General features: G+C 48.3%; 1 protein-coding gene across 1 annotated transcript in view; it reads left to right on the top strand.

Moving 5' to 3' along the window:
* LOC138567510 (LITAF domain-containing protein-like) overlaps positions 1 to 19,938 on the top strand; it is a 174,375-nt gene that overhangs the window by 144,087 nt on the left and 10,350 nt on the right. The window contains exon 4 of the mRNA XM_069645776.1: positions 7,131 to 7,296. Within this exon, the coding sequence (XP_069501877.1) occupies positions 7,131 to 7,296 (166 nt within the window). The remainder of the gene's footprint in view (positions 1 to 7,130; positions 7,297 to 19,938) is intronic.

Genomic DNA, 19,938 nt, shown 5'->3' with positions numbered 1-19,938 from the left:
TTGGCGACTGCTTCCATCCTCAACAAGGGCACGCTCCAACTGGGCCCTGGGGCGAAGACCGGCTCGACAGAGAAAAAGAACTATCCCGAGTTGATGCGATGATACAACCCTTGATGGTCTATAGCATTCAGGGTTTGGATGGTCTAGCATTCCGGGAGCAGCTGATCCTGATTCTCGCTGAAATTTTAATTAGGATTTTGCAACAGTAGGGTTTTTAATTGTTCTTGGCTGGTGAATTGAATCCGTCATTCTGAAGTCTGGGAGAAACCAGTCACTGTGCAAAACTGTCGACCAGTCTCCCTGATTAATGTTGATGTTTATTTATTTGCATTTTTAAAGTGCTCACACAGCCCAGGGGCATCGAGGCGCTGTTACAGGAATATGTCTCTTAGTTGCGTATTTATAACGCGTTGAATACCCAGAGGTTTCTAAGCGTGGACCCGGGGATCGAACCTGTGTTGCTTTGCGTCATCTTGTTTCCAAGGCGAGCACGTTGCCGCTGAGCTATCCTCCCGGTACAATGTTAAGATCCTCCTTACAATTCTCGCTTACGGTCTGCAAGCAGTGGTTTCACAGTGATGAGCAATGTACAAACTGGATTCATGAAGGGCAGCCGAGGACCTGACCAGTGCCATCTTTGATTCAGATCGATGGAAAGAGATCACGAGTCCTGGGTCAACACAGGCAAAGCATTTGGGAAGGTTCATGAGAAACTTTAAATTCAGGACCATGCATGAAATGGGCTTTGGTACGACCTTAGACAGAATCCAAGTCCTGCACCGACGCGAATGGTCTTTTTACTTTGGTAGCCCTGATAGAGAAGCCCGAAACGGGGCTGTGCTCTGTTTGTCGCCATCTAACCAATCAGGCACTCTCTATTTGCTAGAGCTGGGGCGGAAGCAGATCAATGCTGTCCAATACAGAGATTGTCTTCCAACGGTGATTGTGGGGTTGGCCTCCTAAATGTGAGGGGGGGGGGGGTGGAATAAAAAAAGCCTAGTGCTACAAGAGGCCTCAGGGCAATAGGCGTCCCCTGCTAAATCTCTCCAAATGGCCCTGGAAGGACGTTTGTGAGGGGAACTACTGATTGATCTTGTGGCCAGAAGCCTGTAGCAATCCCCATCAAACACTTAACCTGCTTTTCTGTGCAAAAACCAGACTGATTATCCGCAAACTGATTATGTCGATGACCGCATCATTTTACAGATCAGGTGCTCTATGGCTAAACCCAGGCTTAAGGGAAAATAGTACGTGGATTGTTTTGGCGGAATGGTCGGCTAAATGGATTGCCAACACGAGAGGCAATAAAAAACAGAGTGGTAGGTTTGCTTCATACTTTAAATAAGAAATGGAAATATGGGACTTGGAGGCCATTAAGAGACATTGATAGAAAACTATATCTGGCCCTTCTCTGGCTCCTGCCTCTCAGGGGTCACTGGCTTCAGTTAAGGTCTCCAAAATCAGGAAAATGGTAATTTCAAAGGAGGAAGACTCCTTTGGAAAGAACCATGCAACTGGAGAGAGGGGTGTTGGTGAACCCAGCAGTGAACGTAATGTAACTCTGCACATCTTGCCTCCGACAGGATCAGCGTGGACCTTTGCAGCGACAAGCTGATCTGCTTTAGGCTTTAATGAGTACCCCCCAATCCGCGTCAGACTCCGGGACCATCTGCTAGCAGCAACTGTTGGAAACGTGATCAGGGTCCCTCACACGCGTGCTGTTCAAAAGTCAAAGAATGTGCGTGAAATCATTTTGGGACTAATTTGGATCTGCAAATCATTCGCCCCCTCCCTGCCTTGCTCATCCTCATCACAGGACCTCCAGTTGGAGTGCAGTCTGGCCCTGTAAGACTCTGGATCTAGTAGGCAAGAGGCACTAGAAATCCAAGAGTAAGACTTTGATCCAATTTCTGGCAATTGGAAAGGTCGTAGCGTGTGATGGACCAGGTCCCGTGGGGACTTCAAAGAGTGTCACTGTATGAGAAGGTGAACACATCTGTGGTACTATTCGGCTGAGTAGGTTAAACCAACCAATTCACTCTGCTCTTTCCTCCCCTTGCCGCCTCCTGTAGCCACCTCACCTGCTTAAGCCATTAAACATCCTATTGACCGTGTTCAATATTGTTAGAAGCCAAGAGGCCTTAATGAGCATCCTTGCGTGAGACTGCTTCTGTGATTCTTGACTGCATCTTCACCCGCTTGCCCCCCTCATTGCCCTTCCCCTTTCCTTGCTTTCATTCCCTCTCTGGGATCGGTCCCAGCTCCATTCCCTCTCCTGGTAGGATGTGGGCCCATTGTTTTAGCTGTCCACTAACTGGATTCTGGCATCACATTAAGCGCTATAATTTCTCTTTTGTGTTTTACACGTAGTGTTGGCTGGCAAGAAAATATGTATTTATTTAGGCCTTTTTAATGTGCGGATCAAACCATATTAATTGAGGGCTGTTATATTATTTGGGCCAGTAGTTGATATTCTGGTTTGATGGCCTGGCCTCCTTTCCTCCAGGACATCAAGCAATGGCATCTCCATTTGTTGGAAGAGTGTGCATTTACCTTGCTGCAAAAAGCTGTTTTCAACAACTTCTTTGATCCTCTCCCTCGTGGACTATTGCAACAGATTCTATTTAGGTCTCACAAAACGACTCACCAGTTTCAAATAACTCAAAGCCAAGCTGCCAGGCTGATCCTGGATCTGAGGTCCTGAGACCATATTGCACTAGCACTCCAATGCCGGATGAGGGTATCCCTTAAAACCTCCTGCTTCATGCATTGTGCTTATTCGGTGCGACCGGGATCTGCCGGGGTAAATCAGTCAGACGATCATCAAAAACCGCCCCACCAAGTCAGTCACTTTTCCTGTACTCTGGTTAAGAGAATAGAAATGGATTGCCAATTGAAGGAGGTAAACGCTTCCTTATGGAATAACTTTGGCACCTTGTGGTGTTTGGACTATTCTCTTCTGTTCAGAAGACTACTAAAAACACTCTTGCCTTTCATGAAGTTGCCTTTGGGCCCACTGATACTGTGAACACACCCTAGCCCTGTGCTACCAACGAGAATGGGAGAGAAACTACAGGTCCCAGAATCCAAAGTGGGGGAAACCAGGAACTGCTGGTTCTGATATATTCAAAAATAAAATACTGAATTCCTAAATACAGGGGGAGGGGAGTGCTCATCCCATTTCCCCACATATAAATGCAGGGGGAGACCCCACACCCCAACTTTTTTATTAACTTTACCCAACCACCCCCGCCCCCATATATATGCCGTGAAATGGGTCATTCAAAATTCAGTAGTTTGGGATTCAGCTTTTATTTTTACTGCAAAATTATGGCCTTCTAACGCGCAGCCATGAGAAACTTACAAACTCAAATAGTAAATAAGTAAATTCTTAGACGCATGTTAAGCAAGGACGTCATTTGGGGGTTGCAATCTCTCGCGATCCATATATTTAAAAGAAAATTGGAAAATTGTATTTTTTAAATATCTTTTTAAAGAAAACTGAAGCTCCTGTGTCCCCCAATCTACATTTGAGGCGCCAGCTCCTCTTTTCCACAGTACATTATTAAAGTAATGGCACACACCATTCCAAGATGGCGGACACACGTCTCATGTGTGAAAAGTGAAAAGGCTGTATAATAGCCCGACGTCAGATTGAGCAAGTTAACCTAACTTCCAGTTCCTTCCGGTGCAATTTTGAAATATCTGAAGCTAATCGTGCCTTAGCGGGGACTGTGTCACTGCGCCTGCCTACCCCTTAACGTAGGCATTATTTGCATCTGGGAGGGAGTGGAAAAATGGCCACCAAGAAAGCCAGTGCCAGTCTAAGCTGCCCCCTGCCCGGCTATACCTTGGCCGGCTCCCCAGTGTGCAGGGGGTGATACGGCAGCCCTGGCTGACCCAGACTGGTGAGTCCCACTTGGCAGGAGTGGGGCTGATCGGGCCAGGGATCGCCTGATTTGCCCAGCCCCACAACCACTCGGCTTCCGCAACGGCAGACCAACGGGTGTGGAAACGATGGTAAGCATTTTCTTGGACATGTGGTAAGACTCCACCAGTTTCCAGTCTTTTATTTCTGGGTGGTCACTGCAACTAGCCCTAGCTCTAACCTTGTAGGGTTAGAACCCACAATGGTTCCAGAAGTATTTACAAGAATGCCACAGTACGGGTACCCCCCCTTTCCCAAATGGAAGTTGCTTTAGTATTGTGAGCCTAAAGAAATCCTCCTTGGATTTAAAACTATAGTCATTATTTCACGCAGCTTGAGGAAACTCTCCCATATATTTCCTTCACCCACCATTCCATCCCCTGAACAGACCACAGTGCATAACAATGCTATGTATGAGACCGCCCACCTCTAATTGCTCAAGGTTGTAGGGCTCTGCCAAAGCACTGAAAACACTGAAATCTCTCATCGGCGGAAGGCCCCAGATGAAAGAGCCTGGAATGAAAGGCGGTTCACATGGCTGCCCATGTAGCTCCCCTGTGCATTGAACGCTGCCTTTGTGCAGGCATTGTGTGCTGTGAAAGGTTGGCTGGGTCTGCCTGTGCATGACTAATCAGCCTTTCTGCATTATTTTATTCAATTTTCTCCAACTTCATGCCTTTGATATTTTCGCTGCACCCAGTAAATAGAAGTGACTAGGCCATTGTAAAGATTTATTTTTTTATATAGGGCTTCCGAGGAGTCCTATGTGGACACGGTCTTTGGTCGGGTTTAGTTTCCATTTTTCTTTGTCTTGAAAGTAGAATCACTTCTGTGAGTTGGTTGAAGAAGGCCTCGCCTGGCTATTAAGGGCAGCTTTTTAATATCCGCGAAGGCCTTCGTTCTGGCATACATGGGTTTTACTGCATGTAAATGCGGTCATATCTGAAGAGCATGCATTCCACCGTATGATGGAAAGCAATCTGTCCTTGTCATGACCCTCCTCGAAAAGCTACCCCCATCTCTATCAAAAAAGGTTAAGCAAGGCGGCCTCCAGACGGGACCTAGACAGGTTGTCAACCAGGGTAATAGGCCCTGGTTATTGGGATCCTTCTGGAAAGAGAACCTTTCCTGGAATTAAATCATTTTAGCATTATTAGTTATGATTCTGAATGTAGTCATTTGCAAAGCTGTGTGAGTGGCAATATGAAGGCAGAGTAACCTATGATGTAGTTGAACTCTGTGGCTGTTTTTTTTTCTTTGGAGTACTGCCTAGGCAGGACATAAGGATTCATTTATTTGTGAAGGGAATGCCAGTTGTTGACAAAATGGAGGAAGAGTTGCAGCTCAAGACACATGAGGATACATGGGACATGCATTGCTTCTGCACTGGCACAAACCCGCTGATTCAATAATGGACCCGCTTCCAGGGAGAATCCCTGTAGATGAACCGAATGAAAGTGCTGCAGATATAATTTGATAAAATTCCAATCAATATATGGCAAGCTGGGTGACGCCAAACGGCATATTAGGGTGCTTTGTGAAATTCTTGGATATTGATAGTCGCGCCATTTTTTTTCCCCGGCCGATTTTGGTGCGACCCTTAATATTTGGGAATTTACATTTTTTTTGTACCCCTACTCTACTCATTGTTTCATGGGGGTGGAGGGGTTCATGCCCCCAGCCTCCCTCCCCCGTTGCTCCCTGCCGGTCACTTCAGAACCCGCCCCCCACTCCTGTCACAAGCTCCAACAGAAACATACTCGCACAGAAACACGCACCCCACTAACCTGCGTCATCCATGGCTTCTGCAGGCCTGGACGTGCTTGTCAGCCCCTACACGCACTTGTGTGCACTAGTGTCGTGTCAGTTTGCTTTAGTAGGCCCGGGCTGGGTGGCACCCAGCCGACAAGCCAATAACAGGAATCTCCCCGTTTGGCTGTGAACACACGGATGCACCATGGCCTGGGGGCACCCATGCCATTACAGCACACACAGCCGGAGTTGCCACGCAGGGGCTCTGCTGGGCAGCGTTGTCTCGCTGGGGCTCTGCTGGGCAGCGTTCTCTCGCTGGGGCTCTGCAGGGCAGGCCCTCTGCCTGGAACGCAGCACTGGCTGTTACTTGATAATGTATTCATTTTTCTAGCTCTCATGAGATTTGTATGGTATGCAGTGTTCATAACAAAAAAAATAACAACACTTTTTTTACGACACTTAAATAACGACAAAAAGTTGGATTGTTTAGAAAAAGTATATATGGGGTTGGGGTAGTTGGGAGTGGTAAAAAAAGCAGTAGAAACGGGGGGCTTGCATGGGGAACCCCAACAAATAAATAAAACAAATAAAAATCGTTATTCAGGAGTCGTTTAAAAAGTATGTCTTTATTTAGGGTGTCGTTGTTAAGACATGAAACCGATTTTCTTTTTCTTAGGATTGTGAATATCATATTTTAAATCAACTAAAATATTGTGTAATGTTTTTAGTAGTGGAAATACTGAACAAATGAAGTCTTTCTTGTCAGTAATGTGATGTTTGAACATTGCATACACGTGACTTGCTGGGCAGATACTGTAATGGTAACAGAGGAACTACCCCAGAGATGCCACCTATGTTCATTATTGTGTATTGGTAGTGATGGGGTCTTCGTGCTTTGGCGCTTAAGGGCCAATGCATGCATGTATGCTAGATTGCGTTCTCCAGAATGCTTCCCTAAACTGCGACCCCGGGAAGTGGTCTGGAGAGCGGACCGAAGATGAGTGTGGGCCAGTAAAGGTTGGGGATGGGGCTGTAGGGGCTACAAAGCAGGATGAGGGGTTCATGGGAAATCTCCTCCTTCCCCAAACCAAAGGTCCGGGGGTGGGGGGAAGTATGGCAGTATAAGGGCAACCTTTTGGGGGGCATCCGTCATAGAGTGGCTTCCCACAACATCACGGTCTTTGGACCTAGGCCCATTTATGTCCTGCCACCATGAATGGACCAGTGACGCAGTATCTTAATGTTTGGTATAAGGACGTGTATTACAAACACACCCTTGAAAATATATATGCACAAAAGTGCAGTAATTAATGCAGTTAAGTATTAAACGGCGCAACGGATGCTATCTGTACCCACTGCAATGTGTGTGGAGTTTTGGATTAAATATACCAGAGGTTGATGCAGCAAATGGATAGTAATCTTCTGCCTTCTTCCTTGCCTCCTCCTCCAGTGATCATGGCACCGCCACTACAAGCCACCTTTATTATAGGATCAAATATAACCGACGTGCCAGCAGTCATGGTCTGCCCTTCATGCCAACAGAACATCACCACACGAGTGGCATATACCGCAGGCCTTCTGGCTTGGTTGATATTTGGCATCCTCTGTCTTTTTGGGTAAGTCTTTTTTTTTTTTTTTTTTTTGTCTGTGGGATGCTTGGCCGGGTGGGAAAAGGGAGAACTTGTCATAGCCTTCCTGTATTGAAACAGTTTATCTGGCAAGAATCTGTATGTTGCCTATTGCTGGTCATTGCTCAGTTGACCTTTCGCATGCCACAAGAAAGACCGACTTCACATCCTTTTTTTCAAACTTTGCTACCTGCACCACTCATTCCCATAGTTTGATGGTCCTTATCAGCTAGCAATCCGGCGGTGACCATCCATGATATTGGCAATCAACTAATTATGCCGCCTATCGTTTATACATCATTTTATGTTGCTTCCAAACCTTGTTTGACATCATGATGCCACCCAGCTAGAACACAAATAACAGGACAAGTGGCTGGGTGTCTCAAATAATCAGTGGAGATGCTCCAATAAAGTTCCAAGGATCTTTATTTGGATATTACAAAATTGGTTCAGCTGAGGTATTCCTAGGGCCTACCGGGTTCTTTAGATGTTTGGTGATAGGGCTGTCCCTCTCTAACTGGCCTTTCCCTCTTCCCTAGGCCTGGCATCCTTAACAGGCAGCTATTCACTACAGAATGGTACCACCTGATCTATCTGGAGAAAACTATGACTTTCCGAAGACGTGGGCTAACTATCCTCCTAGTGGGTCTTCTGCCTTTTCCTAACCGATCCCTGCTTAGAGTTCTAGCGATGGTGCCTCCTTCGACTCGTTGCCACTCTTTCCGTGCATGCACAGTCTCACCTGACCCCCCTCCTGCACTGGGTGCCATGTGTCCTCCTCCAACCCTGCTAGAATTGCTCAGACCTCGCACTCCTCCTTCCTACGTCCAATCTTTGATCAATCTTCTCCTACTTCTCAAGTCCTCCAATTGTTGCTGCCACTACTGCCTTCTACGTCCGATGGTACCTTCTCCTCCCTCCTATGCTACCTCTTTGCAACTACTAGCCCCTCTGTTCCTCCACCGCTCCCTCTCACTAATACCACTACTCTACTACTCTTCCTCCGCTAGTGCTACCAACACTCTCTTCCCTCTCTAGACTTCACCTTCGAGTCTACTACTTCTGCTTGTTACCATGACTTCTCCTTCCCACTATTACTCCCAAAACTAGGGTGACCAGATAAAAAAAAAGTGACAGGCCATAGTCATAGAAGTAGGACTGACATAAATACAAATTAAACTGTAGTCCTACTTCTATGTTGCCGGCCTGTTGCAGGGGGCGGGGAGGGGGTTTGTTCACAGGCACACTCCTCTCATTGAAGGAGAGTACCAGGGAGGGGAAGTGGGAGGAAATGGAGGCGTGAAAAGCATTTCACGCCTCCATTCATGCAGGAAGAGTCACGCTGGGGCCAGATTTAGAAAACCGGGACCATAGCCACCCAACCATGCAAACCCGGGATGGGGTTTCTACAATGAAAAAACTCCCGGGATCCTGGGACGGAGGGTGATTTCCCTGACTGTCCCGGGAAAAGCGGTACGTCTGGCCACCCTACCCCCAACCTCCTAACACTACCTCCTCACTACTCCTACTCTTCTATGATATTATAAGGCATTTATAACGCGGCTGTACACACAAGTGTTTCTATCACCATTACACTCACTCCTAACTCACACGCTCAAACACTCCAAGGGTCCTTCCCTCCAACACCTTCGCTCTCCTGTCACACGTCTACTCTTCTGGTCTCCCGGATAACGTCCTCCGCCTCATGTGCTCACCCAGCTAATGCACACAAACATTCACACATAACTTAAATACCCCACCCCATTCGCTCCCCTTTCTTGTGTGGTGTCTGGGGAAGGCTCAGGGATGGGCTGATGATGGTTTTTAAGCCCCATCCCTTCTTGCTGCATTTCTCACAAGGGCTTGCAGAGACTCGAAGTAAGCTGATGATCCTTATTGTCCAATGCTGGGGACAGAACAAATTGTATCTTTCCATTACCTGTTGGGCTAGTGGAGTCTGTGAAGGGGAGAGTTTGTGTGGTCATCGTTCTTCAAGGAGCAGCGTTCCATGTCTATGCCCTGCACTGGAGCTGTGGCATGTGTCTCATCCAGTGGCATTGCTCTGCTGCTTCCTCCTGTGGCCAGAGTGGTCACGCTTGTGGCAACCAGCAGCACCCTGCCACGAGTGGTTCTGTGGCCTGGTGCAGTCTTCCACGCTGCAGCGGAACCTGCTGCAGCCCAGACAAATTCTCTCCGGTGGGTGTGGGAGGGGTAGACTGCGGCCGCGCCACCACCATCTGCAGGGAAGCCCGGTTAGGGAGGGTCCTGCCCACACACGCTCAAGCACTTACGAGGCTGTTTGGGGTCGGGCTTCCTTCCTCCCTCAGCTGACACAGACATGAAGGTGGCCATGACACATGCTACTAATATTCCTTTTTCAAACTGTACACCAGGCCCTTCAAAGGCTACCAGTGTTTTGAGCACATGGTGGGAGTGGAGGGGGGTGGAAATGTTAGCAAAACTGGTTGGATTCTGATCTACAGGCCTTCCAGGGCTAATCGTGAATCCCTCGAAGACTAGCTAGACTTCATAGCCACAGTTGCTTCCTAACTCAACCACGTTCATGTGATGGGAGGTCGTTAACCAGCACCTTGACACTCCAACCCTTTAACAATGTTGCGACTGTATCTGGATGCCACTTGTCACACCTTGGCGTTGATGAACTGGTGCACGCTTTCGTATGCCAGCCTGACCAGATGTAATTATCCAGGCTCTCATGCTGTCTAATATTTATTTTGGGGGTCTGACCCCCCTCAGTTTAGGATGGTTTCTTCCGAGTCATAAACCAGGCTCTGTGTAGGCATGCAAAGGCATCCTCCTCACATACATATCCACAAGAACTCAAACATTTCAGACTATTTCAACCCACTCCCAAAGACCAAGAAGAATTGTGAACATCTTTCCAGCTGGAAATTGAGGAGACCTGGCCGGTCCATAAATTGAGATTAAAAACCTATTATGAAAGCATCTCAAGAGTGATATAGATCTAGCCCGCCTTAAGAGAGGGAAAAGACTAGACCGACACTGGTCTCAATCCAAAAAGACAAAATATAAAATTGGCTGAAAAAATACATGTTAGAGGGTACCATACACATTTGACAAAACACATACCTCCAAGAGTTTCAGAAGCCCAACCACCACAAATTCCTAATGGACCAACCAGCACTCTTGAGTCACAAACCCACTGCAATGTATACTTTATTACCTGCCCTTTTTTTTTTTTTTACAAAGCGAAGTCATCCAAGTATTTATCCTTTCTAGACTGCACTACCAGAGTCCCAAAATGCATGTTGAAACACCTACAGCTAGACCGGAATTGGGTAAGCATGGATGTTCCTATGGTTGTGAGGGAACACCCCTTCCACTCCCACCCTAATTCCAGATTCTAGTTCTCCAAACCCCCCCCAACTTTGGTTCCTCACTGTTCCATATACTGGTTGCTTCCTCACCTGCCCTCCCTCCCCCCCAAACCTCCACTTCCAGCTTCCTCTAACTGGGGGAGGAGGGGGTTCTTGGGCAGTGGCAGATCGGAGAACTATGGTTCTCAGTCTTGCCACTGTCCCTCTGGCTGCCTCCAGCAAGCATCCAATAAGGCAGCTTGGAAAGTAGGCATATTTCTGATGTTTGTTAATCTGCTTAGAATCACATGCTGTGCATAGGTCCGACATCCAGTGGTCACTGCGGAGTATTGCATTTTGTTTTTCGTAGTCGAAAAGGGGACGTCGACAAGGCGTGTCTGTAACACTATCCCTATAGTGACGTGCGTTGTACCCACAATCCCTCACGCGTCGAGGTCCCTCAGATTGTTTTTTTCCGCCCAGTTTCTGGTCGCCTTTCGCGGAGCTCCTAGAGAGACATTGCTATACTTGCCACGGACCTCGGTCCTTTTGTCATAACTTAATATACTGATAACGATCCCTCCCCCTCGACGTTAGCTGTGAAGCTGTTTCTCCGCCGAACTGATTTTCGACGGAGAGGAAGAGCGGAGGAGATCCTTCGGCGCTGCCGAACACGTGGCCTGGCCTCGACGGCCAACTTACAGTAGGGAGAGTGGGGGTTAGAACTTTGTCTCTTCTCTTTGAGAATGTCTTTCTTTCTCCCCTTTCTTTCCCTTGGGGTTGTTATCGCCAGCTATTATTGCCTCAGCTATGGAGAGGACACCATTTAAGTTTTGCCCACGCTGCAGGGGCAAATATACTTGGAAAGATAAGCACAAGCTCTGTAATCGTTGCTTACCCCTCGATCACATAGAGAACAGCTGCGCAGCCTGCAAGCTCTTAAAACCCAGGACTCTTAAAGAACGTAGGGTTAAGAGGTGGGCGGACTACGCGATGTCGAAGTCAGTTTCCTCACCCGCTGCCGCTGTTACTGAAAGTGACGAGGAGTGCGATAACTCGACGTCCGTTACGGAAGTCATGAACCCCCAGAAGGAGCACTCCCGCTCCTCGTCGTCCGTCCCCGGCCCCGACGGGCTCGGCTCACGCCCTGCTTATGGGGATGAACACCCCGGCGACAAGGACGCACACAAACCCCTTAAGGCTAAACACACTACCTACGGCTCTTCTTCGTCGAGAACGAAGGATCCATCGGTGCCGAAGGGGACGCAGGGCACTCCGGCGTCTACCGCAGACCGTAAAGGTCACAAGCCCCACCCGCAAACGCAGCCGCGACCAGCGATTGGGCTTCCATCTAACACGGGCGCTACCCCAAAAACATCCGACGCAACGCTCCATAGAGCGACCGTCGAGGTACAACGCGCAACGCACACAACGTCGACACCAGAGCCCTCGACGGACAAAATCGTGGTCGAGAGCCTAGCGAGAATTGTCGCCGAAGACAAACGTACGCGGACGACGAAACAAACGTCGAATACCGCGTCGAAAAAACATAAAAGTAGCCAGGAACTCCCCCTTTCTCCAAAGGACGCTTCCGAACTACCTGAAGGCTTTTCAGAAGGAGACGGGAACCTCTCGTCGACGTTGTGGGAGCGTTCGAAACGATTCGAAGGCGAAAACACTAATTTCCCCCCTCTAGACTATTCAGGGGTACCCCATGAGACCCTTGAAAGACTCCATTCTTGCATGGAGAAAATGGAAAGGTTTCTAGGAAACCAAGACCCACCCACTCACAAAAGACAAAGAGAATGGCCACAGGATGACCCTAGAGTCAAGATTCCTAGGCTGGTTGACCTCACTGAGGAGGAGCAATACCTCCAAGAAGATGAGGAGTGTTTGGGTGGAGAAGAAGAGGTAGAACTTGAGGAAGAGGGGTTCGAAGAAGATCCTTACACCACTGCTACAGGGTTTGAAGAGGATACAGCTACCTCGCAGCCCTGGCATTCACCGTCAGTGCAGCCTTGGCAATCCCCATCAGTACATTCAGACCCTGATGCCTTTCTCCCTTCTCCTCTCAAGGATTCACATGGGAACTCCTCTCCCATAGATGACCAACCTTCCCTCAATGCACTATTGCGCAAGGCAGCAGCGCATTTTGAGATTGATACAGGGGAAACTCTTCCAGACATTGACTTTGTAGAAAAGGTCATCAAAGAAAAAGCCCCTGTTAGCCAATCTATTCCACTTCTGGCTTCTATTAAAAGAAGAATTTCTCCTTCCCTTACTAACCCAGCTTTAGTAAGAGGGGTCAACCCTAGAATAGAAAAGCTCTTCAGCCCTTCATCCTCTGACCCTTTATACATCAGAGGACACTCTATTCCGGACTCCCTTGTGGTTACCAACACAAGAAAAAGAGCAGGGGTGCGACTATCCACTAGTGAAGCACCTCCAGACAAAGAAGGCAAAAAACTCTACGCACTGGGGAAGAGAATCACGACCTCCGCCGCCTTCTCTACTAGAATTGCTAATAACAACTCACTTTTAGCTAGCTACGCAGATGCACAGTGGAACAAGCTGCGCAGCGAAGCAAAGGAAGCACCTGAACCTCTGCGTTCTCGCCTGCTAGCTATAATATCAGAGGGCACACTGGTAAACCAGGGCATCGTTAAAAACTCCCTAGATGCCGCTGAGACGGCTGGCCGCTCCCTAGTACAGGGAATACTTCTCAAGCGCCACGTTTGGCTACACAATTCAGGTTTTAAGCCCAAAACCCAAGCCTCCCTCATAAATAAACCCATTGAACAGACGCATCTGTTTGGGAAAGCAGTAGATGAGGCCCTAGAACATGCTAAAAAAGAGTTTGATACCATCAAGACTCTTGATCAAATTTCTAGGCCCCCTAACAGGCGAGGCTATGGTAATAAACGCTCCTTTCGTGGCCAAAGACAGCAGCAGAACCAACAACAACAATATTACTCTGGCTCCAACTGGCCCACTAACCAGGGTAACACCCAGTTCAGTCAAAGAGGCCAACGCCGTGGCAAAGGAAGAGGTCGTGGCTCCAGCCCCAGAGGTTCCACGCCCAATACCAGCAAATGACCCGAAAATTCGGGTCCCCTCCCATGCATCACCGGTCGGGGGCCGGCTAACATCGTTCCTTTCAGCATGGGAGGGAATCACGTCAGACCGTTGGGTATTATCCACCATAGCCCACGGATACTGCATCGAGTTCAACGGTTCCCCGAAGTACAAACCCCCACGGAACCGACGCATGACACCGCAACACCTCTCCATTCTTCTTCAAGAGGTGGAAGAACTACTGAAGAAAGAAGCTATAGAGCCCGTCCCCCTATCACAGGTAACAGAAGGTATTTATTCAGTGTACTTCCTTGTACCCAAAAAGGACTTAACCATGCGCCCTGTATTAGATCTGCGCCCAGCGAACATATTTGTCAAACCCCAAAAGTTTCGTATGGTGACCTTACAGGAGGTAATCCCACTGTTATCACAAGGGGATTACATGACAACACTGGACATGAAAGATGCATACTTTCATATTTTAATGTTGACATCGCACAGAAAATACCTCAGGTTCAAAATAGAGGACAAACACTACCAGTTCAGAGTACTACCCTTCGGGATAGCATCTGCACCAAGGGTATTCACGAAAGTACTGGCAGTGGCAGCGGCCCACCTGCGCAGATTATCCATCCCGGTATACCCTTACCTCGACGACTGGCTCATAACAGGGGATTCTTACGAAACATGCTTCTCCAATACCCAAAAGACCGTAGACCTTTTGTCCCAACTGGGCTTCTCCATCAACGAAAAGAAGTCCAGCTTAGACCCCAGCCAAACCAAACAATTCCTAGGGGCTCTAATTCGAACAAAGGACGGCCTCGTATTCCCCTCCAACGAGAGGGTCCAAAACATGCTGTTTCAAATTCCCCATTATGTAGCAGGCCGAGAGGTGACGGTACGCAAAGCAATGCGCTTGCTAGGGATGATGGCGTCATGTATTTATTTGGTACCTCACGCGCGCCTGCGCATGCGCCCAATGCAAGAGTGGCTCTACAGCCAGTGGTGTCAGGCCAGCGGACAATGGGACGATCTAGTGGTGGTCTCGCAGGCCTTGGTTCTCTCGCTACGGTGGTGGACAAAAGAAAACCTGTTATTAGGGAAAACTTTTGCCACACCCGCAGTGGAAGCCACTCTAACCACAGACGCATCCCTTACAGGATGGGGGGCTCACCTATCCCATCAGACGGCCCACGGAGTTTGGACTCCGAGCTTAGCATCCAAGCATATAAACCTGCTGGAACTACTAGCGGTGTTCAAAGCACTGAAAGCCTTTCAGAAACAGCTACAAGAAAAGACAGTGATGGTCCTCACAGACAGCACCACAGCCATGTACTACCTCAACAAGCAAGGAGGCACTCACTCTCCAGGACTGTCCAAACTGTCCCAGAATATATGGAAGTGGGCTCTCAGACACAACATGTTCCTACTGTCACAACATGAACCAGGGGAACTCAATCTTCTAGCAGACAAACTCAGCAGAGACTTCCCCCTGCCCGGAGAGTACGAATGGCAATTACACAAAGACATCGTCTTAGACGTCTTCACTCAATGGGGTTTCCCGGAAATAGACCTGTTCGCAACTCTGGAAAACTCACAATGCCAAAGTTACGCCTCCAGGTACCCCCAGAACCAGTCCAAGGGGAACGGTCTGTCGATTCTATGGTCAGGGAAATTTGTTTACGCCTTTCCCCCGACTCCCCTTCTCAACAAAGTGGTGCACAAGATGCATCAGGAGCAGGTTACAATGATACTAGTGGCCCCAATGTGGGCCCGGCAGCCATGGTTCGCTCACTTGATGGAGATGTCCCTATCTCCCCCAGTGAAACTTCCCTGCCCGTACAACATGCTGTCACAAGACAAGGGCAGAACACTGCATCCATGCCCTCAGACCATGAACTTAGCAGCCTGGCTCCTGAGATCATAGAATTTGGACATTTACAACTCCCACAGAGATGTATGGACATCCTCAGGGAAGCCAGAAAACCTAATGCTCGACACTGCTATTCTAGCAAATGGAAAAGATTCGTTATCTGGTGTACAGGTACTAGCATCAACCCAGTTGACTGCTCTCCTACTGACATTATTCTATACTTGACCCATTTACTGGATTCAGGTTTAGTGTTCAATTCCATTAAAGTCCACCTAGCGGCACTTTCTGCATACACCACTTCCCAACTTAAAGTGTTGTGGTGGAAGATACCAGTTATCAAAGCCTTCATGGAGGGGGTAAAGAGGATACACCCTCCGATAGCTAACCCAGCTCCCGGATGGGACTTAAATGTGGTACTTTCCAGACTCATGGGCCCTCCCTTCGAACCCATGCACAAGGCAACTCTTAAAGATATCACCCTTAAGACTGCTTTCCTAATAGCTATCACCTCCATTAGGAGAGTAAGTGAACTACAGGCTCTTTCTGTACTAGACCCCTTCGTAACAGTTCACAAAGATAAGGTGGTTCTACGCACACACCCAAGGTTTGCACCTAAATTCATCTCGAAATTTCATGTAAACCAAACTATAGAACTACCAACATTCTTTCAAAACCCTTCCAGCTCGGGAGAAAAAAGTCTGCATACACTAGATGTACGCAGAGCTGTCATGTTCTACATGGAAAGAACCAGACCACTGAGAAAGACTAATCAGTTCTTTGTCTCGGTGGCAGCAGGAAGAGAAGGAGATGCGGTCTCAAAATCCACTATATCTAGATGGATTGTTCAATGCATCACTCTCTGTTACACTCTTGCTAAGAGAGAACTACCCTTCAAGCCAAGAGCACATTCCACTCGAGGCACGGGGGCTTCCATAGCATTCATTGCAAATGTTCCCCTTGAGTCCATCTGCAAAGCGGCAACCTGGAGTTCTGTGCACACATTTACAAAACACTACTGTCTAGAGGCACACTCTAGGTCTGATTCCCAGGTTGGGCAGGCAGTATTAAGACATCTTTTCTCTACTGTTCCTTCTCATAACCCACCGCCAACTCCGGGTACTGCTCGCTAGTCTATGCACAGCATGTGATTCTAAGCAGATTAACAAACATCAGAAGACAATGCATTACTTACCGTAAAAGCATTTCTGATGGTTGTATCTGCTTAGATTCACATGCGCCCACCCTTCCTCCCCGCTCGGATGGAAGGAACATAGACATCCTTTTATATATATTTCTCTCTTTTCTGTACTCACTCACGGCTAAAAGGCTCCCTCAGGGCAGAAAAATACAAACAGAGGGACCTCGACGCGTGAGGGATTGTGGGTACAACGCACGTCACTATAGGGATAGTGTTACAGACACGCCTTGTCGACGTCCCCTTTTCGACTACGAAAAACAAAATGCAATACTCCGCAGTGACCACTGGATGTCGGACCTATGCACCGCATGTGAATCTAAGCAGATACAACCATCAGAAATGCTTTTACGGTAAGTAATGCATTGTCATAGTTTGTAATGTCTGCGATTAAGTAACCTGATTGGCTGCTAGCACTAATCAGGCTGCTACCTGACCACAATTACCATATATGGGCAAGCTTGGTTCAGAGAATGTCTGATATTGTGCAACAGATTACATGTTGTCTTTGCTCTACAGTGGCTGCATTCATCATAACACAATTGGGTATACACTCTTGATTCTTTCATAGGGCACAGGTTTATGATGCTTACTGTGCAACGTAAATGTCGGTTCTAGTTATGTAGAATAGTATAAAAGCGTCTATACCCATGGGTCCCCAAACGGTCGATCGCGGGCGAACAGTAGCTCGTTTGAGCCTTTTCAATCGCTCTCGGGCAAAAAAGACAGAAAACCCACAGCAGCAAGGAAGTGCTTTGGCCAAACACAGCGCAGCATATCTCAATACCACATAGAAGGAATGCTGTGATTGGCCAGAGCACGTGCTTGCTAAAAGCTATGCCCCCATTGGCCCATAGTTTGCCAATGTGTGTGCACCGGGTTAGCGGGCTTTGAAATGTGTCTCTGGATCATCGAAGGTGCTGGAAGGAGGCTGAGGCATCCAGATTTAGCATGGATGTTTTTGGGAGGGTCGAGGGTCAGGACAGGTGGTTTGCTGGTGCACATGTTGAAAATGAGCCCAGGACCAAACGGAGACATGAAGTTTGTTTCGTCCTGGGCTCATTTTAATTCACAGGCGCCATATTATAGACGCTGAGGCTCTGACGAGCAAGCCCATGTCATTTCTTAAGTGTGCCAGGCTGAAACAGTGTCCGTGTGAAAGACTCGGGTGGACACTGGCACACTGGGGAAATGAGCAGGGCTGGCTCGCTGGAGCCACGCCGTTTCTGTTCTTGGTTGTTCTGCAGGTGACAGGTGGGGGAGTCGAGAGAAGGTGGATGCTAGTTAGAACGACTCTTCCTGCATGCCAGTCCCCCGCAACCACCTACATCTATGGTGGCTCCTTTTTATATCCTTCTGGAAGGCTGCCCGCCTTCTATTCTGCACTTACCCTGGTGATTCACAACCCCGTACTCTGAAGTGGCCCCACGCCGCCACGTGTCGTGTCATACAAAATAACCCCCTATAGAAAAAGAAAATGAATAAATCACCACCGCCCATGGGCAGCTGTTGAATAAAAAGTGCTGTGGCTGGTGATCAAATCAATCCCCCTTAGTCTACCTGTGCTCTTTAGCCCCAGGGCTGTTTGGTAACCAGTTGGGCTCACCTTTGGGTTGCTTCCAGTTTGTGCGCGTGTTGATGTGATGGCTTGTATCTTTTAGCTAGAGCACAGCCAGCTCTTAATCAGATGCCCCCCCCCCTCGCGTCATGTTTTTATAGCGCCTTGATGCAAACTGTGCTGTACTTGCTTGCTTTTGACCTGGGGGGGGGGGGGCCGGAGGTGGGTGATGAAGGCTCAAGCTGGCCATGCCATTGTGATTCAAACTGTCCTAGGAGGCTCAACGTAGACATCTGCTATGAGCACTTCCCTGGCAGAGCTGCCTTATTTCACCAGAGTCCTGTACAGTAAGCTGTGCCTCTGAGTTTTCCTCCCCAGCGAATGCGCCAAGTGGCTGCAAGCCTGTCAAGTGGCACAGCGAGTAGAGCGCACGGATGCTCGCTTTGACATCCGTGCCGAGCCTGCTAACGCAGGTTCGAATCCCGGCAGGGCCAAACTCAGCCTTTCATCCTTCCGAGCTCGATAAATGAGCACCACACACCGTGGGTAATAATAAGCAGCGCTCAGATACCTGAGGGTTCGTAGCGCTATATAAGTGCCAATTATTATTATGATCCGTGCTATTGCGCATATACATAATTTGCCTACGCTGACCCGGAGTCTGAAGTTCCTAGCGCCTTAATGCTGGATTCCAACCGCTGCTAAGCACTGTGTGATAATGGTCTGGTCTCCATCTCCCCCCCCAACCCACACATGCAGACAGACCCCCTGGAAACGGTGCAGTAACTGGGCCCTTTCGACCTCAGGAGGATGAAGGCTCAAGCCGGCCTTGCCATTGCGATTCCATACTGCGGCAGCAGGTTCAACAGGGCAGTTCAGCATGCGTTCCATACCTACCCAATGCTGGAAATAAAATACTTCTCTATTTGAGGTGTAAACAGCCACTCAAGCCAGAAATGAATTTATTTCATGTAGACCCACTTACTCTTGAAATGGAAGACCAGTGTGAAAAGAACGTTAGAAGAAACCTGTATACTTTTTGGCAAAGGTATGTTTTTCCAACCCTTTCAAAGGTTATCCTCCATGTGGAGGTCAAGGAAAAGTCTCCAGTAGGACTGGGGTTTTAGATTTAGCAGATTCTTAATTGCATTCCATGGGCCAGAGAGGAAAGCAATTGCGTCCTCTGGTTGGTTGCCTTTTCTCAGAGAGCTCTTAGTGCTTTTGCAGAAAAATTGTAACACTTGAGCGCACCCACCCACCCACATGCATGAAGTGAACCCTGCCCCTGTTTTCCTGACATAATTATAATTTTAACCATATGCATACATAATACCTTTGCACGGTTCCTTATTGGCATCAACATGCCAAGTCTTACCCACAGAAAGGGAGAGGGGGATCTCAAATGCTGGCTGCACTGATGGGGTACGTTATGCTCGTGCGAAACCCAAATATTCTTCTCCATCTGATTGACTGGTGGGGAGAACCTGCACCTGCCCGCTTACCACCCTGTTCGCCAGTAGCAGAGGGGTAGCAAAAGAAACACTGGGCTCATAAGAATGACTGATTAGCTTTTAGGCAGCAAAGCTAAATG

This window comes from Ambystoma mexicanum, chromosome 2p, assembly GCF_040938575.1.
Source record: "Ambystoma mexicanum isolate Mex_15411 chromosome 2p, UKY_AmexF1_1, whole genome shotgun sequence".
Taxonomy (NCBI): Eukaryota; Metazoa; Chordata; class Amphibia; order Caudata; family Ambystomatidae; genus Ambystoma; species Ambystoma mexicanum.
This window is presented reverse-complemented; position numbering and strand designations above follow the sequence as displayed.